The sequence below is a fragment of the Poeciliopsis prolifica genome, unplaced genomic scaffold, assembly GCF_027474105.1.
Source record: "Poeciliopsis prolifica strain line A6 unplaced genomic scaffold, Auburn_PproV2 SCAFFOLD042, whole genome shotgun sequence".
NCBI classification, from domain to species: Eukaryota; Metazoa; Chordata; class Actinopteri; order Cyprinodontiformes; family Poeciliidae; genus Poeciliopsis; species Poeciliopsis prolifica.
This window is the reverse complement of record NW_026562417.1, coordinates 3,413,431-3,440,913: the sequence shown is the minus strand read 5'-3', so window position 1 is coordinate 3,440,913 and position 27,483 is coordinate 3,413,431. Positions and strand designations below refer to the sequence as shown.

At 40.6% G+C, this 27,483-nt stretch overlaps 1 protein-coding gene and 1 long non-coding RNA gene across 7 annotated transcripts in view; one reads left to right on the top strand and one right to left on the bottom strand.

The window, feature by feature from the left end:
- ano2b (anoctamin 2b) overlaps positions 1 to 27,483 on the bottom strand; it is a 61,329-nt gene that overhangs the window by 23,216 nt on the left and 10,630 nt on the right. For 2 of the 5 annotated variants that reach the window (XM_055055551.1, XM_055055554.1), the window contains 17 exons: positions 27,065 to 27,454; positions 17,758 to 17,856; positions 17,281 to 17,432; positions 15,352 to 15,406; positions 14,712 to 14,763; positions 13,724 to 13,807; positions 12,124 to 12,179; positions 11,669 to 11,716; positions 9,888 to 9,952; positions 8,340 to 8,474; positions 7,664 to 7,824; positions 6,596 to 6,678; positions 6,307 to 6,396; positions 5,784 to 5,867; positions 2,786 to 2,860; positions 2,483 to 2,684; positions 151 to 262 (listed from right to left, as the gene is read on the bottom strand). In XM_055055551.1, coding sequence (XP_054911526.1) covers positions 151 to 262; positions 2,483 to 2,684; positions 2,786 to 2,860; positions 5,784 to 5,867; positions 6,307 to 6,396; positions 6,596 to 6,678; positions 7,664 to 7,824; positions 8,340 to 8,474; positions 9,888 to 9,952; positions 11,669 to 11,716; positions 12,124 to 12,179; positions 13,724 to 13,807; positions 14,712 to 14,763; positions 15,352 to 15,406; positions 17,281 to 17,432; positions 17,758 to 17,856; positions 27,065 to 27,454 — 1,943 coding nt within the window. The remainder of the gene's footprint in view (positions 1 to 150; positions 263 to 2,482; positions 2,685 to 2,785; positions 2,861 to 5,783; positions 5,868 to 6,306; positions 6,397 to 6,595; positions 6,679 to 7,663; positions 7,825 to 8,339; positions 8,475 to 9,887; positions 9,953 to 11,668; positions 11,717 to 12,123; positions 12,180 to 13,723; positions 13,808 to 14,711; positions 14,764 to 15,351; positions 15,407 to 17,280; positions 17,433 to 17,757; positions 17,857 to 27,064; positions 27,455 to 27,483) is intronic. The other 3 variants (XM_055055552.1, XM_055055555.1, XM_055055553.1) reach the window with 2 other exon arrangements.
- Positions 11,549 to 27,192, top strand: LOC129376108 (uncharacterized). Of its 2 annotated transcripts, none has more exons than XR_008607712.1 (4): positions 11,549 to 12,899; positions 13,740 to 13,863; positions 16,564 to 16,640; positions 27,089 to 27,192. It is a non-coding gene; the product is annotated as an uncharacterized LOC129376108 (long non-coding RNA). The 2 variants fall into 2 exon arrangements; XR_008607711.1 differs by lacking the exon at positions 27,089 to 27,192 and adding an exon at positions 17,219 to 17,764.

Sequence of the window (27,483 nt, the reverse complement as noted above, 5' to 3'; positions counted from 1 at the left end):
CATAACATAAATATTTAAAAATCAAAGACAGGTATTTTTTTTCCCTCTCTTTATTAATAATTTATGTTTTTGCGAGAATGCACAGTTCCCACAGTCCAACATTGTGTCAAACTACACACGGGAACATGCGTATGAGGATTCGTGTCTTACCGTCCCTTGAAGAAAGCCACATAAAATATGGGAGCGTATGCGTTCATAAACTTGAGCAGGAAGGCCTTGAGGATGAGGCGCTCTTCGAAGTTGGTTTCTGTTTTAGGAATCTCTGAAAAAAAAAAAAGTGAATATTATTGTTTATGTAAAGTTTTAGGAGGACAGCACTTCAGTATGCACATCGACTTTTGAAGACAAAACTCAATTCATATTTTTATTTTATTTGTGAAAAAAGCTTTTTGACTGAAGAATTCAAGATTCTGTCCGTCACCTATGAAGTTCTTTTCCCAAAAAGGCTGGTAGCTTTTCGACGTAGCGAGATGCCACATTCTAGAAAGTTCCACTTTTATCTTATCCATCCAGAAATATTGTTCACAAACGTCTCGCTGCAGCAAAACGCGAGACGGGCTTTTTGACGTTAGAACTCTCTCGTGGATCGCCAGTCTCTGTGTTATAGTTAAATATTGAACATATTGAACAATCACCCTCAATTCATTGTTTTTTTTTTTTTTATGCGTGAAAGTGAAACATAAATAACATCATTAAATTTATCAACACAACAAAGTCAGCCCATCAGGGCAGGTGTGGCTGTAGAAACTGAGTTATAAAATGTGGTTAGTCGTAATTTTGTTTGATGATTTCAAATGTTTAAAGTATGATAAAACATAAGTGAAAACTGAAAGAATCTATAAATGGAAAAATACTTTTCTTAGCAGCACACACACATGCGTGGAAGTAGGTTAGCGTACTGGCACTTCTCTTTTTGATTTCACACACACACACACACACACACACACACGCTCACGCACCCACACACTACACACGCGCGCGCTCTCCCTTTTTGCACGTCTGAATTCTGCCTCTATTTCTGGGGTTGGGAATATCGCTGCGAATGTCGTAGAAACCTCTGGGGACGACTGATGAGAGAGCTGGAGCATGAAAACATCAAAGTTTTATCACACTGTCCAAGAAGAAGAAGAAGAGGAGGGGAGAAAAAAAAACGACATTTCTCTCAAATTTCTCTCAAATGTTTAAAAACATATTTTGCAGTGTGTGCATATGTGTGTTAAGGTTTTTATTAACCAGTCCCTCTGGGGCTCAAGTTTAGTTGGCCATCCCTTCAAACTTACATTTTTTTTTACCCTTAAATAACAAAGCATCAGTTTATCAAGAATTACTGCAATCAGCAGCAATAAAACTGATCCATTACCAAGCATAAGTTAAATAAATTATGTGCTATACCCTGAAAATCTTGGATCATGGCCGAATATTTATTTTGATTCTGACTCCCATTTGTACCGATTATGCCTCCTATTCAAGCAAAAATAACCAAAAATATGCAATATATCAGATATATTGGCATCAACATCGGTATTCGCTGGTATTTGTCATTCCTTAACATATTGGCATCAGCCTGATAAATAAAACTCAGTTTAAGTCAGCAGAGTGGTCAATTTTTTAAGCCGTCAAAAGATAAATCACATCGATATATGATATTGGTAAATCATGGTTATCGGCCATAACAGCAACATTAAAATCGGATATGAATCCCTAAAAATAAGCAACTGACATCCTGACATTGTTTGTTTGTTTTGAGTGGCAACATATTTGACAGGAAAGGTAATCAAACTTGTGTTTTAGTTATTGTTTTTGTTGTAAAATTTCTGGGCAATAAATATGAAACCATTGTACATCTCCACTAAGTGAAAAAAGTTTATATGTGATCATCTTTACACTGTCTCTACAGTTTGCCCTATTTTTAGCATCAGTATTTTTCAGTTGCAGTTTGTTTATGAAGATACTCTATTTTCAGAAGACATAAATGTGCAGATGGGAGTCAAGTGAAAAGTCATAAATGTTAAAAATAATAATAATAATAATAAAAAAGAATCTAAACAGATTCAGGCGTTTTCATATGAAATCTACTTTGGGTTGCACTTGCCACCATATTCATCTTTAATTAACAAGTACTGTGTACCTTTCAGTGATGTTATCACATGATGTTTGTTATTGTTTTACAGTTTCTTCTCTCTTTCTGCAGGTGTAGAAGCAGACTTATACAGCGTTTTTCTGTTTTCTCCTCTACTCTCATCTCCTTCATTCCCTTCTTGCTCCACCTTTCTCCATTTCTTTTCCTCTGTTTTTTTCGGTGTTCGTGCCCATTACATTCAAAATAAACTGAAAGAATTGTATGTTCAGGTTTTACACACACACACATATATATATTTGTTTGTTCTGATTTTAAACATGTAGGATTTTTGTGTCCTGCCTAGCTGGGAATTTTAAAAAATGAAAACGGCTTTAGGTGAGAGGTCAGTGGGTCTTTCTGTACCTAGTTCAGTCAGCCACAGTGCCACGGCGCCGTAGATTTCATCCAGGATCAGGATGACCACAAGGTTGATGATGACAGCGGTGGCCGTCACGGTCACCCGGACGTTGGACTTGGTCTCAGGGTCCGGGCTCATCGCCATCAAGGCCGAGACCGTGATGCGGTAGACGATTACGCCGAAAACTGCTGAAAACGTCAGTCCAAACTGACGGCAAAGCGAGAAGAAAATGCTTTGACAATTTGTTGACGTACGGTGAAAACCAAGAGAGCGTACTGCAGACGGCTCAGCACTTGCACTCGACTTGCCATGAAAAGGATAGAGGAAATGTTCATGAAGTATCCAGGGAGACGGTCTTTCCACGTCAACTTCTCGGCGACCGTCTGAGTGAAAAGACGAGAGGGAAACAGAGGAGAGAAAAGAGTGAGAGAGTTCCCAGTTTGGCAAGCAATGGATCAAGGTTGTTCAACTTCACTGGAAGATCTGGAGTGAAAAAAACAACAACACACAACATAATTAAGAAGAATCAGACAAACAAACGCAGACCTCCATTTGATGAATCGGCACTAGATAAAGAGAAAGTGAAGGAAGGAAGAAAGAAGGAAGAAAGAAAGGTTAAGGGTTGCAAATAAAATGTCTTTACTGGAGTTATGGTAAATATAGAACTAAATAAAGACGTAGTTCTAATAACAAAATAACTTCAAAAGAGATAATAAGGAAAACATGACTATTGCCATTATTTTAATACAGAATGTTCTCATATTTGGGGGAAAATTGGAGGATTTTGGGATAATTTCTGAAAAACAAAGTCATAATTTGTTTCAAATCAACTCAACTTGTGTGACCCAATTCACATCATGGAGTAATTTGACATATTTTGAATCAGCAGGAACAGCAAGCAAGTGGTGATCACTCCTAACGCAACAGCGCCATCAAGTGAACATAAAGGAGCAGTACAACCAGCACTGAAAGCTGCCCGGATTTCACTCAGAAGAGAACATGGACGTAAAGAGCTCTATCGAATTTGAACGGAAACTGGAAGTTCAAGCTTTTGCATTTTTAATTTTTTTTTTTTTATCAGCCAGCCACAACCAAGAGAAGCTGGCACAAGAGGACAAAGTCAAAAGAGGGGGACTTGAAAAGACAAAGGTATAGTCTGAGTGGATGCGTGTGCATGTGTGTGTGGCGGGGACAGCCGTCAGCGGAGGAGGTGGTAAATTAGGTCAGGTGTTATATTTGGTTTGTGGAGTCCATTGAGCCCGACAAAGCTCTCACGACGGAGACCCAGTGACAGCTTTTTATGTTCTCTGTTATTAGTTGTCTTTCTGACCAGCCTGCTCCCACGCTGCCTTTTATGCAAAACAGGAAATCAAAATAAACATTTCGCTCATCATGCAAACACTAAACAATCGCTTTGTTTCACCCTGAGACTTAACAGAAATCTGCTAATCTTCCTCTGGGATGTGTGGGGTCTTTAGGAGAGGATTGGTTTCATCTTCCACCTCGGCACGTCAAATCTTGAACCAATAGCCGCTCTGTCAAGATGTTTGGTTTTTGAGAGTATAACATTTTTTATGCATAATTTCAAAAGTCCTGAAAGAAAATCTAGAGTTTGAGTTATGGATCAAACTGTTGTGGACCAAAACAGTGAACTATACACCGGCAAACCTCGGTCTCGGCTCGGTTGAAGTGAACTCCGCTGCGGTTTAAATGTGTATGTGAACATGTGGTCTCTGGTCAAGAAGACCAGAGACCGCTCCGAAAGCAGAAAGTGGACTACGGCACAGGAAATTTTGGGCAGGTGTAACCAAAAACAAACAAGTCTAGCACTAGCAGGAGAATTGACTTGCGGTGTTTTACCTAAGACAAACGAGAAATCCTGCAAGCGCTAAAATCTGACGCCACTTTATTTACGTTTCCTTCAGTAGGAAGTTGAGCTCAGTGTCTTCTTCAGAGGTTCTTGTGTCGTTTCCTTCAGTAGTTCTTTGTGCAGCGCCACCACAGATTATGAACAGGCTTTTCAAGTAGTTTGGCTCATTTCCCTCAGTAAGTGTGGAAGTGAAACGTACCAGCTGATACTGTAACAAGTATTACAATTTTGCTCCCAAATCAAACCAAGTCCACCAGACTATCAGTTCTGAAAACACCCTTCAAATTTAGAATGGTGAACTTTAATCACTTCTGCTCACTCCAACCAGCAAAAGTGAAGTGGAATGAAAAAAAATTGCCCCATTGTCTTAAACACAGTACTGTTTTAGGATGAATTGGACTGACTCCAATAATAGATGGCTGGCTTTATTTGTACTGAGTGCTGAAAATGTTCTGCACTGATTCCATGAAGCGCTGAAAGATGCAGCTCTGTCTGACTTTTGAAAGCTAATTTGGTTTGAACCTATAACACAATTTTTGTGTCTCAGGTAATAAAGCCAAGGGCTGCTAAGTGTGCGTGAGAGGGAGAGTTGTGTGTCGCCATAGTGACGGTCACTAATCTTACCCCTGGCTTCCTGCCCAGCATGCATCACTCCCACTCAGGCGCTCTCCCTCTGTTTTTCTTCCTACATCCACTTCTCCAAGCCTCTCAGTCTCTTGTGCTTTGTGTTTCTTTGTCTTGTATCTCTCTGCTTTTATGTTTGTTTGTATTTTTTATTTTTTTTGATTTTGTCCACAAATGAGCATCGACTGACAAAGCCGTAAGGTGATATGCTGCTGACAAAGTGGCAAGTTTAATGACCTTTGAAAAAAGCTCGAGTCCCAATAAGAGCGTTCAGAAAAATTATATTTAACCTTCTTGCCATGAACTAATTCATATTAGCACTTGATTTTAGATTTATTTTTAACCTTTGTTTCTTTTTGTTGACCAATTTCATCAATTTAAAATGAAATTAGTTGACAGCTAGCTTGTTGTATTAGCGATCAGCAACTAACTAACTCTGAGTCTCCAAGTTGCCTGTGGGCAGTTATCAAAGCGTGGGTAGCTTCAATAACTGACAATATCAGGCTGCATGTGTGCCGCCTCATGTGTTGCATAAAAATAAAAAAAACAAAGACTGAAAACTCAAGAGGATAAATAGGAAGTTTAGGACCACCAGCAGGACGGGTTAACCAAATAAGAAATGAAAAAAAGCAAAAGGAAACAAATACCTGAGCAGATGAAACCACAGCAGCCAGAGGATGGGACAGGAAGAGAAGAACAGAGAGACAGCAGCCTGCTGGAAAGGAAACGAAGGGAGAGGAAAATGGGGGAAAGGAGGGAAAGGAAGGAAGGCATGCTAAGGAGAAAAGAGGAGAGGAGAGAGGGAGGGTTACCGGTACTCCTGCAGCCATGGCAGACAGCAGTTTTTGTCTCCATCTGTCCTTCCCTGTCACTGTCCCGTCCTCCTGCTTCCCTGGCTACGAGACAGAGGGACGAGTCACAAACACACAAATACGGACAGACGATGAGTCCTCTTTAACACTCGAGTCAGGTTTTCTTTAAAGGGACTGTTACAGAAACCAAAAAGCAAGCAGAGAAGTTGAAGCATATTTGTGAAGGGGAAAGAAAATTCCATTAAAGCATATTCTTGTGTTAGAAATGGTTTAGTCAAAGCCCAGACCTGAAAGACCTGCAGCTGTATTTGCATCAAAATGGCGATTTTTACAAAGTATTGAAAGAGAAGTGGCATAATAAAAAGCCAGGTAGATCATTTGCTGAAAGGAACTGGTTGGACATTTACTTGGTGGTGTGAGAGTAAAGGGGTCTCGATGCAAAGTACATGAAAAAATATGGCTGCAGCAAGAAAAACAAACAAACATGGAATTCCTTTTCCGATCATGTTTTAAAAGTTCCTACCTCGTTCTTTTTCTTCTTTTTCTTCTTCTTCTGCTGCTTCCTCTGTCGCTTCTCCAGGAGGATAGTCTCATACTTTGGCCGGGGATGTTCCTGACAACAAAACGGGAGCTCGGTTACGGAACAACATTCCCATGATGCATCTGTGCGGCTGATTTAGTACTTAGCAAAAAGCCGCACACACACGACACCCTGTTCTCATCAATTATCCCCTGATCTGTATGTGAATATCTACGTCTGAGTTTCTAGATGGTTTGGTGGGTTTTTGTTTTTTTTACTATTATTTTTTTACCTCATCGTCCTCGATTCCCGTCAGATCCCAGCTGAAACTCAGGCTGATCTGTCGCCGTTTCCATTGCTCCAGGAACAACACGGCTGCACACACACGTACACACGCACACAGAAATTCAGTCAATGGTTCGATCAAAAACTCTGCTGCCCACAAACTAAAAAACAAGATTTTACTGATTTTACTGATGAACAAAGAAAGATATGGGGAAAAAAACTAACTTTTTCTTAAGCCCAAAGGTTTTCATAACCTTAGCAGATTTAGATTTGATGTTATTATCACTGAAGCAAAAAGTTTGTTTCCAGACCACTGAAAATATTATAAAACATTGTTAAATTTGTGTCTTTTATTTAGGTTCTAATCAAAAATGTAAAAAATCTTTACATCATTTTCAATAGTAAATGGAGAGATATTTATTATTTCTTAGAAATGTTGACCACCTTTCTGTAGCTTTTCCAGTCACTGGCTAAATAGAAAATAACTTATCTAATATGTGCTTTGCATCGGATCTGCAGAGTAAATCAAATCTGCCTCAGTTTTATAACAACCACGTCAGTTGTTATGGAAACTTGGTAAAACCAAACATCACCCAGTTTCATGTTAGTTCCATCGGAACACCAGATGCATCACCAGAAATGAAAGTTCTTCTCCCTGAGTCTCTGAAAACAGTAACAAACAGTGAACAGTTTCGACATCATGGCTTCTTCCTTTCTGAGCGGCATTTCAGCCCCTGTGGCTGCAGCGCGTTTCTCATGGAGGATAACGACACCCACACAGCAATCTTAGCTTTCGTAGACCTGAGTTTATAAAAAAGTGTATTTTCAAACAGTAAATGTAAATATCTCACTTCATCTGCACATTTTTATTGTGTTTGGGTTTTTTTGTTCTGAACTCCTGAAACTTTACTCCCCTGCCGATTTAGCTTGTCGCCACAGGTGTCCGCCTCCGCTTGAGGCGAGAGAGGACGTAAGATATTAATGAGCCCCTTCATGTTCACCCCACCCGTCCTCTTTCGTTTCCCTCTCACACACACACACGCACAAAAACACGCAGGCGAACCCAAAACCTCACCCCACAGAGACATGAAGATGGCGAAGAAGACGGTGGCGGGGTTGTCGAAGAGGTGCGAAGCCCTGGCGGTGCCGCAGGCCGTGCTGAGGTGCCAGTAGTCGCAGGCGCCGTCGCACAGCGGACACATGGTGAAGTTGAGACGCTCGTCGCACATCTCCAAACTGCAGAGACGGAGGGAGGAAAGCAAGGGCGTAAACGTCAACCCGCCGATAGGCGCGCCAAATCTTATTGTGTGCAGCATGAAAACGAAACCGTGATTGCAATCCCCGCAAAAAGCACAAAAAAAAAATTTAAGACTTTAAGAGATGCTCGTGTCTGTTACATGTGCGTACGAGAAATGAATGGGACTTTTAACTCCTGACTACCACACAAGCTTTTGTACTTTGACCCTATTCATAGTCGGTGTGGGCTGAATCCATGACACTCGCGCACACACTGCCAGCCGTGCCTTCTGTGTGCCTCCCACACGGCCGTGACTAAAGCCAGATACAGCAGGTATCTGGGCAATCCCTGTCTAGTGGAGTGTGTGAGTGTGGCTCGTGAACATGAGTGCACGCTGAAAAGAGATCCCTCATTTTCAGACTCTTCCAGTGTTTTATGCCAAGCCTCTGTCCCGCTCCGTTTTACGCGTTCGACTGGAATCTGCGACCGAACGACTCGAGGTTTCCGGGCGCACCTGGGGATGTTGGTGTCCACCGTCGCCACGCCGTATCCAAACACGATGATTCCCACAATGGAGGCCGGGATGAGCAGCTGGGTGTAAACACCAAGCCAGGCAAAATACAGGCCAATCTTCTCTCCAAAGTACTTCCTGCAGAGAAACAGGATAGGCTCACGTGAGACGGGGATTAGTTTCCAAATCTCTGCATTCCTACAAATATAACCGGGGACTATTTGTCTAAATGGAAGGAAAAGTAACTTCTCCTCTTGCGTCCCTTCATCCAAAAGGCTTTCTCAGTTCGTGGGTGAGAATTATCCCAGTATTTGAGGGTTTGGTTTTTGGGTTAGAACTGTTCATCAAGGAGTCAGCTTATTGAGACGAGGCTCAGCGCTTCGTCTGTCTCAAAAACAGGAACCACTCTTTGGAAGAGAACGACATTCACATTTTGGACAGGGAAGACAGGTGGTTTAGAGGAGCGAAAGAAACAAATCTACATGAAGCAAAAAAAGTGTAAAACGAGGAGGTGATCTACGGTTTCATCTTTCTAGAGTGCAGGACAAATCAAGAATAAATCATAATCTGTGAATACATACTTTTGTGCACATGCGAGCAACACTGCTGGTCAAAACCAGAGCAGGAATATATCAGTTTTTTGTATCAAAATGTTTTGAATAATCAGTCTTTCAGATAAGTTAGATTAGCAACAGAGCGCTTTTAAGTCCTAGGGTAGGGTGTCTGTTTGTTGGGTTTCCAGACTACTGCTTAATGCACAGACCATCAGTAACTCTGCTTCCTTTACAAGTATTCATCAAAACATTATCAATTTTGCAACTGCGATCTTGCAATTAAATAAGAAACGGAATTAAAGTTTGTTTTTTGATAAGTCATTAAATAAACACGTCACACCATCCTCCTCCCTACTACTTCCTGTCATCTTCTTCATGGTTTGCGCCATGCTTTTTTCATGTGATGTAAAAACAAAACAAAAGTGCTTCCATTTCAGTTTTGCAAAATAAGCCACTTTCAACATGGCCAAAAAAAACAAAACGCCTCATCATAGAGCCAAACCACTGATCATAAAACAAGTGTTTTCGAAATCAGCGTGTTTCGATCAAGTGGATTTGTTTACGAAATGTCGAATTGAGAAAATGTACGGTCAACAGAAACACAGCTATAGAAATGTTTGACTTATAAACTCACATTTGCGCTAAAGAGACTGTTACATCAGAGTTTCCCATGGAAAATATTGTCGTTGCCATTAGCTGCTTTTTAATTTTTTTTTTACTTTTTTACATATCTCCAGATTGTAGCTTCAGAAATGAGTAGAATAAGTCACAAACCTGAACTCAGTAAAAAAAAAAAGGTCAAAATCCATGACAAATAGCCAATTAGCTAGCTGTTGAGAAATCATTAATTATGCATTTCTGAGTATAATTAAATATCAACTGTAGTATTTTCTATAACCACAGGATCGGGGCTAGTTGGACAGTCCACCTCCTACTTGGTGGGATGAGATGAATCGTGTTCAGAGCTCAAGCCGGCTTTTCTGTTTTGCAACATTACCTGACCAGATCAATGGGCTGGTACTTGTAGAAGGCCGAGTATCTTGCCCACTCTTCGAAGAGAACCTGACAGCACACACACACATACACAGACATATGCGCACACACACGCACAAAGAGAAAGAGAGAGAGAGAGAAACATTCAGAGTCAAGTTGTTGTGGGTGTGTGTTGTCATGTTGAAAGTTGAAATTTTTTTTTCTTTTTCTGAGGCACAGCTGATACGGAGGCAGGCGCCTCCTGATTGGCCGAGTTGAGCCTCGGAGGAGCCGCGGCGTAAGTAACTCCATCCTGAAGACGAGTGAAACCCGGTAAGGTGGGAGGAAGACGACCCGACAGAAACACGGTGTCGGGTTCGACTGCATCCACCGCTCACAGAGTGCTTTCCAGAAACGCTTTCCAGAAACGCCTCGTGTTTACGCCCAGGAACGCAGAGAGAGAAGTGAAACTGCGGTCACTTTGACTTTTACTTGGTTTCGTTCATGATTCCTTATTCCTTCCTCCAATCAGACACGCAAGTGTTTCAAAATAGTCCAGGTTTTTTCACTTTGTAATTTTATTCCTTATTGCAGGATCTCGGAGAAAGATTCTGGCTTTAACCATGGCAAACCTTGAACTGATCAAACCATTTGCCATTTTTTATAGGTTGTAAAATGTCAACCTATATGAACAAGTTCAACGCGTCTTTTCCTTGTAGCCACAAAATTCAACGCATTTGACGAGTTTTCGCTTTTCACGCCAAGAAACCGACATTTCTGACAAAGCTCAGAGGAATTCAGGTCTGGGATTGGATTAGGCCATTTGATCTGAGACATTTGCTTGGAGTTCTGGTTGTGTGTCCTCCGAACCAGTAGAGGCCATAATTAGCTTTCTTCTCTACCTATGCCAAAAATATCAATAAAGAAGCTCATAACCTTTCTTTTGTGCAGTATCAAGCAGATTTTTTTTAAATAAACAAAGTATGCAAAATATCTCTGTTCTCTGGATGACTATTAATTTGTATTTTGAAGAGAAACAATAATTAGTTATATTTAACCAGGTCATTTGATTGAGAACAAATTCTCAGTTTCAGCAGCGACATGTTGACAAAACATTAGAACAAAATATCAGAAAACAGAGGGAAAAAAACTGAATTAAAATCATATTCGTACTTCGACTAAACATCCTATCATACGCCTTATGAGTCAACGGCTTTTAAAAGTCCGTACTTTAATCATTCCTCATCATTTACAATCAGTTTTATAGCACAAAAAACAATGTTGTGTTTCAATTGTTAAACAAATGTTAAATTATAAGATACGATGCCGGCTGAGTTGAAATGAAAGCTCGTGTAGCAAGTGAAAAATGTTTTGTTTATGCTAATTTACATTCCCATCCCTGCTTGTTCTGTTATGTTGTGGTATACTTTGGACAGATTTATTTACCGCGGATTTATTTCCAGTCTGGACTTTTCAGTCAACAGATTACCGTCTCTCTTCCTCTCTCCGTCTCGGAGGAGCTTTTGCTCGACTTAAACTCCAATCTGTGCCAGTGTTAGGCAGATGGGACGACGTACGAATGCGAACGAAAAGGAGGACAGAACCGCCATTGTGCGGAAAGGCCCGTGTGCTCCGGCTTAAGTATCCGGGGGGGCCGGGACTCGAGCTGCAAATGGCCGACCACTGGGGCCGCTTTCGAAGTTTATCGTCTCTTTTACGGGCAGGCGGGAACAGAGGAGGAAACAGAGGGTTACGCCAAACTGAACGAAAAGGCAGAGCCGTGAAAGCGGAGCGGAGCGGCAGCACCTGTCTGTCGTTGCGTTCCTCCAGGGGTCCAGTGACCTTAAAGTCACCCTGCGGAGCAAAAGGACGAGCATGAGGAAACACCAGAACAAAGTGAAGAGAACAAATCACACTTAAAAGCTCAAATGGTTGTTAATGAATAAACATCAATATGAAGGAAGGAAATCTACCAAATGCAAATACAAACAAATGTAAACAAGAAATCCAATCAGCAGAAATGATCGAATTTTACTTGAAAAAGATTAGAATATATGTTGACTTTTAAAATATTCTTTTTACATATTTGTTGAAACATTTTTTTATCTCCTCTGCATTCACGGCAAAAACACAAAATCCCCCCCGGCCGTTTCTGCTGCAACACTCCGTACGCTTGAAATGAGGGGAAACTGGATTACGTGTGGCTTTTCAGCGAGATATAGAAAATTGTTTCAAGTCAATACTTCACGGCTCACACTTACGTCATGAAGAGGGAAGGCGGCGTCATATACGCCCTTGGCTATCAATGTGCTGATGCCTGGAAAAGAGAAGAGGGGCATCGGTGAGGTCAGGTCAGGTCACGTCACGTCTCAAGTATTATTTTAAATGGAGCAGGTTTTAAATCAGAAACTCAAGACCATTGGTCAGAGTGAAGAAAAAAAAAACAGATAGCAAAGCAGTTCTGTTAATTGAGTTTTTCAGACGCGGTCCAACTAAAATGTAAAATGTCAGCCTATATGGACAAGTTCAATGCGTCTTTTTGTTTTGAATTTTGCAACTTTTCATTCCGATCTCTGAAGAGCTTTCAAAGAAAACTTGTTGTATGTTACTTGTGCTTTGAGCTGATGAACGTAGAAATGATTGTGTCAGAGATGATACTGCATCATATCCATCGGAGATCTGTGAATTGAACCGAATTGAAATCACATTGTGACGTCCATTGTAATGTAATCTCAACAACACAATTTAATATTGCATAATAGTGATTTAAACGGCTAGCTTAAGAGTTTATATCTTTGTAGAATTTTATGTGATAAACACCCAATGTCAATGTAGAATTGGTGTCAATCACCAATTTAATTGACTTTTAACATCATCATTTATATGTTCTATTGTGCTCTCAGATATTGCTCCTGTGCGTCGTTTGTTTGACAGAGGGAAGAGAGAGAACATGAGAAGAGGAAACAGAACTGAAGCACCCACTTCAAAATAAGAGGATGATTGTGCAGCTAAATACATGAAGAATTTTTAACAGTTGGTAAGTGAAAGTCTGACACAAACTTTGAACTTTCTTCGACCGAGAGTGTACAAAAACAGTCAGGTAAGTTAGACCTTTAGAATTTAGTTGAACGACCTAATTTAGGGGAAGCTGAACATTTTCAACGTTAGCAAAAGCGCTAACACACTGAACAAAAAAATTAGCTCTGCTATTACCACATTATTGGATTAAAAGGAACATTACCATCTCTGACCACTTGTTACTAAAATGATCATGTCTGATATTTTTGGTCGTTTTCTTCTGAGCAAAATATTTCAAACTCAGGCAGATCAGGGGAGAACATACATTTTTACGTTTTACTGCATATTATTTATAAGATTTAGACAGTCTGGGTGTTGACTAAGATGTTGTGTTACATGAATATGTGTTGATCTAAATATTCCATTACACCTCAGTCTAAATTCAAAGCAAAAATCAATACAGTCCCAAGACACTGAAAGCACTATTAGTCCATGGAAGAGGATCCGCTACCAAGCAGAGAACACCTGTGTGGTTAACGCACACCACACCCAGGAAACACCCATCCTCACTCATGAGCACACACTCAACCAGCCAGAAACAACCACATCTCCCAGAGGCCCCTGCTTCCAATCTTTAGCTGACCTAGGAAGTGTGACCCACTTGTGAAGGAGATGGTGCTAAGCAACAGGGTGTGTGTGTGTGTGTGTGTGTGTGTGTGTGTGTGTGTGTGTGTGTGTGTGTGTGTGTGTGTGTGTGTGTGTGTGTGTGTTGCTGCGCTGAGGAATGAAGGGAATAGAGGAAAAGCAAGGTCAGAGAGAGAGATGAAGCTCTGTTTTCTCTACCGTTCCTCCCCTGTAGCTCTGTGAGAACCTGCTGGCTGAGGCCGTCTGCTGCCATGGGCCAGCCAACCAGACATATGGGGGACACTGGACATGAAAAGGGTGTCAGCTCATTTCCACAGAGGAACCACGGCTCGCACACAGTACGTCAGCGCTGAGTACAGTACATGTCATACGTGCAGCTAACCCGCTTCCTAGCACGGCTGTTTGGGAGAGCTAGTGCTTTTTTTCTTCAGCAAACATTGACGCCGAGGTAATATTGTCATAAATATAATTGTCACTGATGTTGGTGGAACATCTAAAGGAGCTGCTGCGTTTCTGTGGAGAGTCGAACAAAACTGAGGTGTTGGTACCGAGCAACTGCTTGCATAGAAATATTCAGGGAGAACTATTCCCAGCTAAGCTAACCTAGCCTAGCTCTAGATGCATCAAAATGGAATAAATATCGAGGTATCTCAATAGGGTATTAAGTGATAGACCAACACAAAGTGGGGGATGCATTTTAGACAAAGGGAAAATTAGAAAGTAGACTTTGGGGTAATGGCGATGGCAGCATCATGCTGAGGGAATACTTTTGTTTCAGATTGAATACACTGAGTCTGGACGGATGGAGGTGAAAAGTAAAGTAAAAATCAGAATCTAAATAGTGTACAGTATATTTTGTAGTATTTACTTTAGAAAATGGTGGTGGCAGCATCATGATGTGGGGATGCAGGAGCAGGGAAGATGGCCATGTTGGTCTATCACATGAAACACCCAGTTTGTGGTTGTGATGCAATGACATCTCAAGACAGTTTGTCTGCTTTAGGTTCACTTGTTTTACTCAAATATCAACTTTTGGGTACCTGAGACTTTATCTTTCTTCACAAAGGTTTTTCCTTTTTTTAATTCTGATTTGTGGCACAGCACTACTCTAAATTCTAGCAAAGCGGTGGAGTTCTCATCAAGCCTTTTGCTACCAAAGGGTCATCTGTCAGTCCAGCTTCCTCACCTACAGTTTGACATGTTCGTACACACACCGTCCGCCTCAGGATCTCATAGACCTGGAAAAGATTCAAGACCATCAGTTTGGAAGCAAATAAAGAGCCAGAGTCATTGAGGAGAAATGAAAAACAAAAACATAGAATGTGGCCACAGAGGAAAACATTTCTGCCAAAAGCTCGATCATTTCTAGACTAATTTAATGGATTTCAGGGAAAAACAAACTTGAATATTTTCCAACGTGGGAAGAAAAGCATTTGCAATGTTAAAATTACATTTGAAATATTTTAACATCAGAAATTGAAAAAAAAAACCTTAAAAATAAACCAATTTCCAAGGAACTACGTAAAAAATGTTCATGTAAATTTTTTATTTTATGTCAGAACATTTTAGTCGTAATATTGCAAATTGATGCCTTTAATCATGGAAAATTGTCTCTTTCGTGCAAATGCACAACTTGTCAAATTTGGGTATATGTCTTTTTTTTCTAAATATGTGAAATTAATCTAGAAATTTCTACATCTTTTGTTGAACATTTACTCCTCTGATCTCCACATATATTTTTTCCTTTAGTTCAGTCTTCTTAGTCCATCAGAGGTTAATAAATGAGTGATTATAACACATGGTGAACTCATTAAAGACACACTTACTATTCTGCCTCTCGTGGCGTTGTCAAAGAACGTGTCCTTAGATGTGATGTTGTACCTGAAGTAAACAGCCAGTAGATAAAAGTCGTCACATGTTATGGATGTGTTTGTATTTAAATCATATGAATCTAGTGATGAGAGTTTATGTAGGAGTGAATGTACTGTGCCAATCTGAGGGGAACCATTTTCCTTTCACAACAAAGGAACAAAATGGAAAAAAGAAAAAAAAATCAAGCTGTCAAACAAACGGTTTTTAAAAAACATTCATAGCACTGACTTTTAATTCCATTTTGACAAACCCAAATTAGAAGTCAGAAAGGAAGTTTGAAACTGTATTCAGTCAATCAAGAGCAAAGCTAGCTGTGTTTGAAAGACTTTTAGCTCCGTTAAACACCACACTGAGTCTGAGGTGCAGCAAAGATCAGAAGTGATTTATTTCAATCATTCTCTGGCAACAAATCTGGAAAAGAGTTGAAGTTGTGAAGCTTAAAGTAAATTTGATTTAGATTCCAAATCTGGTTTTGATATATCTTTAATACCCCTGTCCTGTTGAAGATTCCAGTTGTGTCCAAATGGAGTTTAGGAAACGGGAAGTCTTCGTTTCTTCATCCACTCTGGGCATCAGTGACAGCAGCTACGTTTAGATACAATCGCAAACTGTTGAAATTCTGACTGATAACTGAATGTGGCGATCAAAGCCTCTATATGTCCTCTATATGTCCTCCATATAGAGGCTTTGGGGTTCAGGGTCAAGTGTCCTAATTAACTTATTTTCATCTGAGACCAAATGACTTCAATTTGGACCTACCCAGATGCTCCAAATTATTCGGAAACATGCAAGAAAGTTGGTTTTAGAAATGGATAATGAAAGCTAACACTCTCCCAAATGCCTCCTCCCAGCCTCATTGAAAACTCATAAACGTTCTCCTTGAAGCCAGAGAAACAAACTGACCTCTACCTATTTTTGTCAAGAGCAGCAGTCAAACATCCAAACAGATATAAAATACGTCCACAGCAAATTTAAACCTGTGCGGAGACAGAGGAAACGCCGAGAGGAGTTGATTTACTAGAAGGACAACCTGAAACAAAGCTTGTCCTGAATACTTTATTTGAACAAGTGTCCAGATTAATGCTCAGGTTGCTTGTTCACTCAGTAACCTCAACCCTTGACCTCTGGCTGCTCAAGCTTCCTCACTATAGATGTTTGGATTTCAGGGAGAAAATAGCAACCAGGTGTTGCTAAGGAGGCGAAGAGATGGATCCGAAGTGGTGAAGTTTGGTCATAAGCAGAGGTGAGTAGAGTAGCGAAAAATAATACCCAAGTAAAAGTCACACTACTTCAACAAGTTTTTAATTAAGTAAAAGTAAAAAGTAGCTGATTGAGACATGACTCAACTAAAAGTAAGAGTATTTGGTAAAAAGACAACTCAGGTACTGAGTAACTGATCAAATTATCAGTCATTTAATATTTAAAAAATACATCATCAAACGGACTAAAGTGTAAAATTAAGTGGACATTTTGGTATTTTACGGACCAAAATGACAATAATTTATATAAGTAACAAACAGTGACAAACAGTTTCATTCAATAAATAAAAAATAAATAAATAAATAAAATAAAAAATAAGGAAACTTCAATAAAAGCTGCCTGTGTGTGTCTGTGCCTGGTGAGTTTTTGTTTGCGTTTCATTCAGTGGGTAGAGAATCCAGACATGCTACTCAAGTAAAAGTAGAAATACTTCATATCGGAATTACTCGCGTGAAAAAGTAAAAAGTATGTCGTAGTATAAATACTCCTAAAAGTTCCTCAAGTGAATGTAGTTCAGTGAATGTAACTAATACTATGCAACTGTGGTTATCTGGCAAACAGAACATAGCAGATGGATGGATGGACGTTCGGAGCGACGGACGGACAGTTGGACAGAGTCTTACATGTGCAGTTTGTCTCTGGAGAAGCAGTGGGACAGGAACTTGGTGCTGCCGTGGTCCTGGTGTGGTATTTTGGGCTCAAAGGGCTGGTTCAGTTTCCTCCACAGCGAGCTCATACTGGACCCAAAGCCACTTTCCTCTTTGAGTTCGTAACTCTGAGGAAAAAGCAGGTCAACAGACATGCTGGTCACTCAGCTTTGAACACTAGAAGTACTTTAGACTTTGAGAGGAATCGTCCCTTCATCAGACACTTCACTACATTTATATTAAATTTGGTATGTTAATAAAGATTTCAACTGAACTTAATCATGTATCATTTTCCAATAATGCACTTCTTTAGGTGTCAGTCGCATAAATCCCACTTGAAATGTGAAAGTTTGTGCCTGGAATGTGTATGAAGTCTTTGCATGAAGTCTGGAAGTGAACTCCGTGTTTCGTCGGTTTCGTGTTTTTAGAATCTGGTCTGCGTCAGAATCTCACCTGCTTGGTGGGAACTTTAATCTTGAGAAACTCGGCCTCTCTACACAACACGGGCCACGGCGCGTGGATCCGAGTGAAGCTGGGCCCGTGGGCCTTCGTCTGCCAAGCCGACAGGAAACAAAGAAAAGAGAAGAAGAAGACGTTTCACGTTTGAACAGAGCTGAAAAAGAAACTGGACAGGAACAAAAAAAAAAAAAAAAAAATGTCCCCAGACACGTTAGAGCTGAAAAAAAAAAAAAAAAAAAAAAAACAGTTGATTCCTCGCAAATATTTGTGTGCATGTACTTTTCTGTTCTGTGAAATATAATACCAGCCTGCTTGGCTGAAACCAACTGCTGCTCAGAAATGGCTTAACGGACCATCTGTCAATGCCGCTTCGCCTTCCAAAATAGCAGACTTTGTTTTAGCAAGAGGCCTAAGTACAAAACGCAATGCACTTTAAGTTCCTGCAGCTCCAAGTTCATGTCTGACCGCTGAAGCTTCAGCTCAGAAAGATTCTCCAGGAGGTGGAAGCAGGTAACGTCTGACCTGCAGGACAAAACTCTCTGGGCAACTTCATTTAGATCAGCTGGTGCTGAAAGCTGCAGCGTGAGCAGCAACTCTATCAAGTTACTGGGATGAGATCAGTTATGACAATATTTCATTGGCCTATATTAAACGTATGCTTTAACTGAACTGAACTGAAGTTGAGTATTGAACTGAAATGAATTGATCAGAGCTGAATCACATTGAACTGAACTGAATTGCCATCAGTGCTTGTAATCCCTGTCTTTGCTCCGACCCAGTCCAACTTTTTGGCGGACCAAACTTGCCCGGCAACCGTTCCTCTAGTATTTATGACAGATAGCCGTGGCCAACCGTGACGGGTCGCCTGAGGCTGTTGTCTCTTGCAGTCCGCTCCTCACACATTTTTATTTAGCTTCTTCTTCTGCTAATGTCTGGCCCACACAGTCATTATAATAAGACGCATTAACAAAAGGTGACAATTATTTGCCTAAAATAGGACCACAGAGGTGCATGATTGAATAGCGGAGCTCCGCCGTGGGGTATAGATATATAATGAGACAGAGTGTGGAGCGCATTCGCTGCATTCGGTGCTGAAAGTTTATCCTGTAAAATCTGCGCCGCTGCTTTAATGGTCTTGGTTGTTAGCCTAAGCAGAAATGAAAGTCAGCAGGGGCAGCGGGGGACGGCAGCCAGGTAACCTTAGCCTTCTCAGACCCCCCCCAGCTTCTGCAGAAAGGGCCGAGTGACAGTAGAGCAGAAAGGTGGCATGGCCGACAATGGAAATCTGAGCCGGGTTCTTTTCTCCTCTCAGGACTCCTTCTCTCCTGAGATCTTTCACCTCCACAAACTGTGCTTTCTGCTGCTTTCATGACTGACTGACTGACTGCTTGTCTCTCTTCCTCTGACCTTCCCTTAACATCTCTCTCACTTACACCCATGTTCTCTTTTGGCCCACATGGGGAGCCAGCTCAGTTTTCTCTCCCTTCATATAAAATCAGCCATATGGATCATTTCTGGATAAGGAATCTCTCAGGTCTCTGACTGCACAGAAACCCTGATCTATGGCGGATGCAGACCACAGATCAAACTAAAAACTGTTATTTTGTGAATGCTGGGAGTCTGCTATTTGCGTTGATGCCTGCACTTTGCTATTTTGAGAAGTGTGTTATTGTGCTCTAACCAATCTGTAACCAGTGGCAACCAATTTCTGCCTCCTGCCAAAGCTAGAACTGAAAGAAAGGTACATTATGTGCATGTGCCTGCTCTTCATCACAACACAAAACACTACTGAGGCGAACGTTGTCAAAGTTGGACAAGAGTTTGAGAAGGACCAAAGGGGACTTCTGGAATGAAGTTGATTTTTGGAACAAAGTTTGATTTTCCTTGTATTGAGTTGAGAGTTTTGACTAAAAACAAAATGTCACAAACATTTTTAAAATTAATATTATTTAATATTTCTTATATTACAACCGTCCAACCACTCCCTTAACAGCCCCGCCCAATTCAAACCACAGTCCTGCCTCATTTCTACGGTGGCCCAGACAGGTCATCAACATGCTGAAGCATCAACACAACAACAAAATCCAAACAAAAATAGAATTTATGGAAAGTATAAAAAGTCTTGCAAGCATAACCCAAGTACGCTACGCTAATTTCCACTTTAGCATAGCATAACCTCTGTTTTAGCATTTTGTTATACCATAGCTTCTATCTTAGCATAACTTCTGTATTAGTGCTGCCTCCATGCTAGCATAACTTTCAAATTAGCATTCCATCCATTTTAGCGTAAACTCCATCTTAGTACAACAAACCCTTTAGAAATAGCTTTCGGTGCGACTTTTGCTGTTGTGGCTTTTTAATTCATTTTTTCTTTTTGTCCGTTTGGGCTGCCGTATATTTCGCTGCAATTAGGCTGCCAGTTGTCTGGGCGATGTCTCTACCTGTTTGGCACATCTAGAGCCTAAGATCTCTGTCCTTTCTTTACTGCAAAGTTTCTCCTTCTCAGTCAGACTGGAAGGAGAGCACCTGTTAAGGTCCACGCTTGTTTGCAAAACATCTTTAATTAGCATTAATGATTTTCACAATAAATCCCAATTCTCAACAGAACCAACTACTTAAAGAAACTATTCACATGCAATTCTAGAGTTGCATGTGAATTCATACAACTCATGAATGTGAATTCACATGGGTTCTAGAGAACATATGTGAATGTGGTCAAGTTTAAAAGGTCTTTAGTCAGTCAGCACAAATCAATACATGAATTAAATTCTTTTGCTCCTTACAAAAAGACTTGCAGCTTCAATTTAACTCACTAGTACCGCTGTACATTTATAGAGTCCAAACCTCTAGTCTGGAACGGACTCATTTGCTAGTCCCTCTTTTAAATCTGAAAATTAAGCAACGGGCAATGAATTATTGATGTTCCTTAACTTGGTTCCTTCTTCCCATTTCCTAACTATTTTCTCCCATCATTTCTTACCACCTGCCTAATCGGTTTTCATCTCGTGCGGCCCGGCTCGCCGCTGCCGCTCACCCTCGTTTTCCCTTTTCTTGGTCGCTCCGTCAAAAAGGGGAGGATATAAATACCCTTACCCTGGAGAAGGTTAATTAGCGTCATGATTTCCAATTATTTCTCCATCTCTGTGGGGGGGTTAACTAGGCCGCAGCCAGGGGTGTGGAAGTGTTTTTTATCGAGTATGACAAGGTGATATCAGCCTCTGTGTGTGTGGAGACTGGATTGGATGTTGTACGACGTGATTTTGGAAGCTGTTGTGAAACAGCATTTCTTGCAACTGCCCTGTGTTAGCGGTGTACAGTGTTGGGTCATTTGTAAGGCACAATTTTCCAGTGCTGGAGCCGATGGCTACCTGTGGATTTACTGTTTTGATTCACTGTGGGATGCTTTGGTAACTGCCTGATGTACTATAGCTTTAATGTTAATCCTGAAACTTCTGGACCTTTGTGCAAACTGGCATTGGTTCAGTAAACAATGTATATCCCGATGGTCTGATGTTGGAACCAAAAGGTTCATGAGAAGAAGCCTGCAAAACATAACTCTTAAGAGGGCGGTACTATTAAAAAAATTATTATGTTATAATCGTATTTCCTCATCAAAAATATGCCTACAGTGTTGCCTTGAATGTTTCATGTATGTTTTAGAAATCATTGGATCTCCCATGGCTGCTAAACAGCATCATGGAGATGCGTTGTTGGTAATGACATGATGACGGGAGTGTCGGAAAGCGTTGAAGCTTCTTAAAAAGTCAGAGACCCAATTTCAAGATGTTAAATGTCATTAAAATTTTTTACTGAATGAAACAAACAGGACTTGAAAACATACAACATTAAACCTGCAATATGTAACTTTTATTTTTACTTTTTTTTTCACAAATTATTTTGTTAAAATTATCATTATGTTGTGACAGAACAATTACAGACAAATGATATGTGAAAAAAAGCTCCTCTGCCTTCTTGCAGTATTAGCTGCAGAAAAACAACAATCACAGCCAGGAGGAGGATCTTAGCGTTGCCAATCACTCTTATGCTCAGCTCCTCCCTTTTGCTCTCTGCTAAGCTACCGCTGGTTCACCACAGCATAGTTTTCCACCAATGTTAAGGCCAGTTAGCAAGGCCACTGATGCAGTTTTCCAGTAATGTTAAATTGTTTCTTTGCCATTAGCACATTGTACAGGAGGTGATTGACAACACTAAGCCACTAAGCCCCTCCTCCTGGCTCTGATTGGTTGTTTTTGGTCAGGAACACTGCATTTCTTCCAACAGTAATAGCAGCTCAGGGAGAAGGTGGACAAGATGGATTTCTTCATAGATTATCTGTCTCATACCGAACTGTCGTCACATATTGACAGTTCAAAAATGGAAAAGACAACAAACATATTTTCATAAAAGTTACATACTGCAGCTTTAACGTTAGCCTGGAAATGGTCCAGACAGCCCGGGGTTGGCTGCTTTACTGTTCCACCCTGGGTCAGTTAAGGCCAACCACAACAACAGTACTGTCCTTAAATATCCAGACTGAAGATTAGTGAGCTGAGCTCCTAGTTCAGGTGTTACATAACAAACTTACACCCTGCCATTGTGGTTAAAAAGGACTGTGCTGTTCTGTAAAGCAGTAGTTTTGTAACTAAAGCATCTCATCATGATTCTGTCCATTTCAATCATCTCTTTGCACTTCCACTGAATATCTTGTTCATATTAAATAAAAACAAACAATCAGTATGCCGAGGTGACGCACTCTACCTGCCTGCATGTAACAACAACAGCTGTGCTACTGAGGAGTCAGAGAAAATGTTTGATGTGATGTTTAGTGCCTTATAACTGGTCTCTACAAGCAAAATGGAGGTAGTGCATACGTATACGATGTGAGCAGGAAAGTATTCTGGGCTGTGTAGGATTCACTCCCCTGACTAGCATATGCTACATTTATGTACTTCCTATGATTAAGAATAGAATTTTTTTTCTTTTTATTTGGGTTGATCTACTTGGGGAACGATTAGCACCTGGTTGATCAGTTTATTAATTTTTTACTTTTAAATTTTCCTTCCCACTCCCCATCACTCTCTCAATAGAGCAGCCATGCTGTGATGACATTTTCAAAGTGGAGTTCCAGAAAGAGCAGGAGCTTCTTAAAGAGACAGGCCCAATTTCAAGGTGTAAATACAGAGCATTTTTTTTATAACAACTGAAGCTAACTGGTTGTGCTATGAAATGGCACTTTGTCCCTGGAAAATACATACTGGTACTGCCCCTTTAAGACTAATAAATTTTAGACCCTCAAACCTTACACATTAAAGTGCTTCCCACATTTATGATTAAAAGATGTATAAAAAGCATTGAAAATAAACCTAGATTTTATTGAAATAACATAATCTCATAGTGAAATATATAAAAACATCCAAATTTAGATAATAGGACAATGTACACTTATGGCACCAAGAACCGGCAGAACGTCCAATGTAACTTTCTGTTTGCTATAAAATACATCATTTTGATCCTTTTAATCACAAAAACAGTCACAATTTTCAAGGGTAATCAAATCACTTTCTTTATAGAAACCAAAGAACCATTTATTAGCTATTATTAATTATATACAGTCCCACTTGACTAGTTGAACATTTTATGAACAAACATTTCCTCCTTACTTATTCTGTTTCTAGTCCCAACAGATTGGACTTATTAACCTCAATTTGAGCCACAAGCATTCAATTAAAGTCCAAGCTCCACTTCTTGATTATTTAATTAACTTTCATCTGTAGGAGGACGCTCCTGGGAGAGCAGGGGTCATTGTGTTAATCCACAGGTTCTGTCAACAAGTGGTGCCAGCTGGTTTTTCACTATCCGTATTAATCCGAAGTGAAACACGCTGCACAACCGATAAGCCGACTTGTTTCATTTAAGCAAACAATAACGCAGGCAAGTAAGCAAACATTGAGATTACTTGGTGAGCTTTTTTTCCCCTCTTATGTTACGTCATCATTAATAATCTGAAAAAGTCGCCTCATTCTGTTCTTCTGTCATTTACTCACTTCCTGGAGATATGACCAAATTAATGAAAAGTTGACAGCTTACTACTGTAGGTTTATCTTTTACAAGCTCACGTTTAAGTTCAAAATCCAAAACTTGTGAGCACTCTTTGACTTAAAGTAGAAGTTAGTAGACACAACTAAATGTATCTCAAATGTTTTACAGCGTGCTACTAAGCTAAAAAAGCCAGTTTGAACTTACAGCGTGTTACTAAGCAAGCAGTTTTTGAATTAATTATTATAAAAACTTTTTAAAATCATTTTGTTAGAATTGAGACCACCAGTAGCTGCTATAGGCGTTAGCCACCAGCTTCAGGTTGGCTGACACCTTTAGGTTATATCGGTATTAAGAAAGTTCCTTTTGGGTGATTTAACTGGTAACATTTTGGTTACTAACAGAATGCCAAACGAAATGCTCTTGTTTTGTTTTGTTAGGAATGAGACAATCCTGCACCGCTAACCACTAGCTGCTAATCCAGTTAAAGTTCGCATTATCCTTGGAGCTTCCTGTCGAATTTTTAAGTCCATCCAACTAGTCATAATATTGTGTGTCTTTCTGCCTCGGGAGGCGGATGTCTCCTTTCACCTCTGCTACAAAGAAAGACTTGTTTCTTTTTGTAATATTCCTAATTGATTAATTTACTAACCTCAATTTGAGCCGTAGACATTCAATTAAACTGCAGATATTTCAAATTCCTTGTTTTTGTGTTAATCCGATTTTGCACTCATTAAATCACACAGTTGTAACCCAGCTCTATGATTAACCTTAATCCCTCTGAACTAAAATGGTTATTAAAATGCATCTAATCCGAACACGAGCTAAGCAGACAGCAGCTAATGCTCTGTGTGATGTAAATATATTTACTATTTGTTTGTTGGTTTCCACTAATTATATTTGAATGGACAGGATGTAATAGTGAAGCACCCTCCACGTTTATTGACACGCTCCCTAATAAAGATGCCTAAAAAGCCTTTCCATAAAATCAGAATTAATATCAACAGGAACACCAACATTTAAGAAGAATACTAACTTTAATTTAATAGTGTAAGGAGGGCTCTTTGAAAAGTTGACGCTTGCAAAAGTTCAGTAAAATAAATGGAATTCAAATGTTTTTTTGGTTTTTTTAATCACTTCTTGTTTCCCTGGAGGACAACTATGACGTGACACAGAGACCCGTTTATTTTAAGCTTCCTCAAAAATAGGGAAGACAAGATCGCCTAGCATTGCTCATCGCCTCAGTTTGCTCATATTTGGAGTCATAGCAAGAAATCAAATATGGCTGGATGAGGACACATCCAGCCATATTTCTGTAGCATTCAGGTGTCAAGGCTGAAACGGTGAAAAGGCAAATCAAAAGCAGAGAGGTGCAAGTGGAACTACAGCAGTTAGCGCCATCAGCTAACCTAGTCGTTGGCGTTCTAAATTCACTTGATTTTTATCTCCTTTCGATAGGATTTCTGCCACTGAGCAGGACTTCTCCGGCTGAACTTCAACCGAGCCAGTCAGCAAGAAGAAAGGGAAATTGTGCGCAGCGACGTTGTTTTCCTACCTTGTTTTTATAATTGCCTTCCTCTATAAGGTTGCAGTTTGGCAATGTCAGCGGAGAAAGTTAACAAAGCCATTCAGTGTGCGTTGGCTCTAATATTGAGTAATTAAAGTCGGAGAAAGTGGAACGTTGAAGCCATTTTAGTCGTCACAGCTTTCCTCCTCACAAGGTTGTTTACAGAGCATCCGATCCAAGTATAAACTGCAGGAACACTGATAAATAAACATGAAACTAAGTTTGTAATACTACCTTTCCCATATGCAAATGGAAGAAATATTAGAATGAAAGTATTCCTTTACTGTGAATGACAGACCTAATCTAAACCTCAATCCATGAGATGAGATAAGGAGCCATTAGTCAGTCAGCTTATCTTCTACTGGCTTTGGTTCCATAGCAGCCATGTCAACAGTCTGATTAATACAACCCTGGGGAGTACTCACACTACCAACTGGCTGCTGGCCAACACCGGCATACTTCTGGACATGCACACACTTTTATTTGTATAGCAGCACAGGTCTGAAAAGCTAATGCTAAGGGAGTTACTGTTAATTTTTCTACATGACTCACTTTTGAGTGCAGAGGTGGTCCATTTACACTCAACCTTCACAAGAAGTGCGTTTGTGTTATTTGCCGCTCGTTCCAAGTTAGGGCAAAGAGACACACAAAATGGACCACAGAGAAGGCGATCTTGTCAAAATAAGATTACCCGCCGTTTCAGGCGGGTAGTAAGTTAATCGACACTACGAGGTCCAAACAGCAGCTGTGTTGGCTGAAATTACAGTCTGCCCCGTATCATCACCATAAGCCCAGATTTCATTGCATCAAAAGCAATTTACACTCATGGGAAAATTGTTAGAGAACCCAAGAGAAAGTAGACACCATCAAGTGGAGGACATTCAAAACAACTACCAACATGCTCAGGTCCAACTGTCCAAGCAACTTCACCATGAAACCAGGCTGCAAAATGGTAAAGGAAGTCATTAGCACTCTAAATTGTCTTTACGGAACCCACAGCAGTCTCTATAAAGCTTCTACGATCAGACACAGACTGCCCAGGTTGAGCTTCAAAACAGCTTCTATCGGGTGACAAAAAAAAACAAAATCCTTAAAACATATCCCAGCTCAGAGCGATTAGCAAGAGAGGCATTCATCAGACAGATACGCCTTTACCCGTATTTGGTTGAAACCTTTGACCTATAAAACCCAGAACTGCTTTGGGAGACAAAAACCCTCTAAATATGACCCAAAATTAATGTCTTCAGCACATTTCGTAATCAGCATAATCTGACTAAATGTTGCAAATGGATGAATGTGACACAGGAAACCCAAACATCTGGTTTCAGGTTGTTGCTCTAACTACATGAGAGGATTGGTTCGTGAGGTTCTATAAAGTTTTCATTGGCAAGACCTGAAAAACAGAGACCATACCATGCATGGTACAATCCCCTGGTCCCTAATCCAGGGGTTAATCCATTACTATTGTAACTAGGGGGAGGCTGAACTAACGACAATGTGATTACCCAATGTTGAGTGATTCAATAATTTTGGAAAACCCATTCTGAAGGAATAAATTTAGGTTCAAATTTATTCAATAGAACACAATTTGGTTGCCACTCTTGGAACAGTTTCAGACGCAAGACAGGAAGACAGAAAAGCAAGAGTCTTTCCAAGTGAATTTCAAAAACCAAAACCGGTCATTAGCAGGTCACCCACCTCTCTGTCTCTCTCCACTTCTAGCCCCGCCTCCAGGAGGTTGGCCTCAAACTCTTGTCTGATCAGGTGCATCTCGTGGTCGGCGGCCTCCATCGGCTCGCCGCCCCTCGCCATTCCGAGCTCCATGAACACCTCCCCGGCGCTCGCTGCCTCTTCCCTGCGGGGGCCGGCTCCTCGTCCGGCCGCTGCGTCGGAGGAGCCCGACGGAGGAGGGAAGTTGCCGTTTGACACGATGGACAGCTGATCCTGCGAAACCGAGGCAGCGCCGGTGGATCGCAGGGAGCCGTGCCGCCGGTGATGAAAAACCAAAACGTAGTCCACTTTCCGCAGGCCATCGCAAAAGTACTGACCTTCGCTGCTGGCTTGAGGGCTTGAAGGTGCGTCTACAACCTGTGAAAAGATGCATCAGAGCCTCAGTA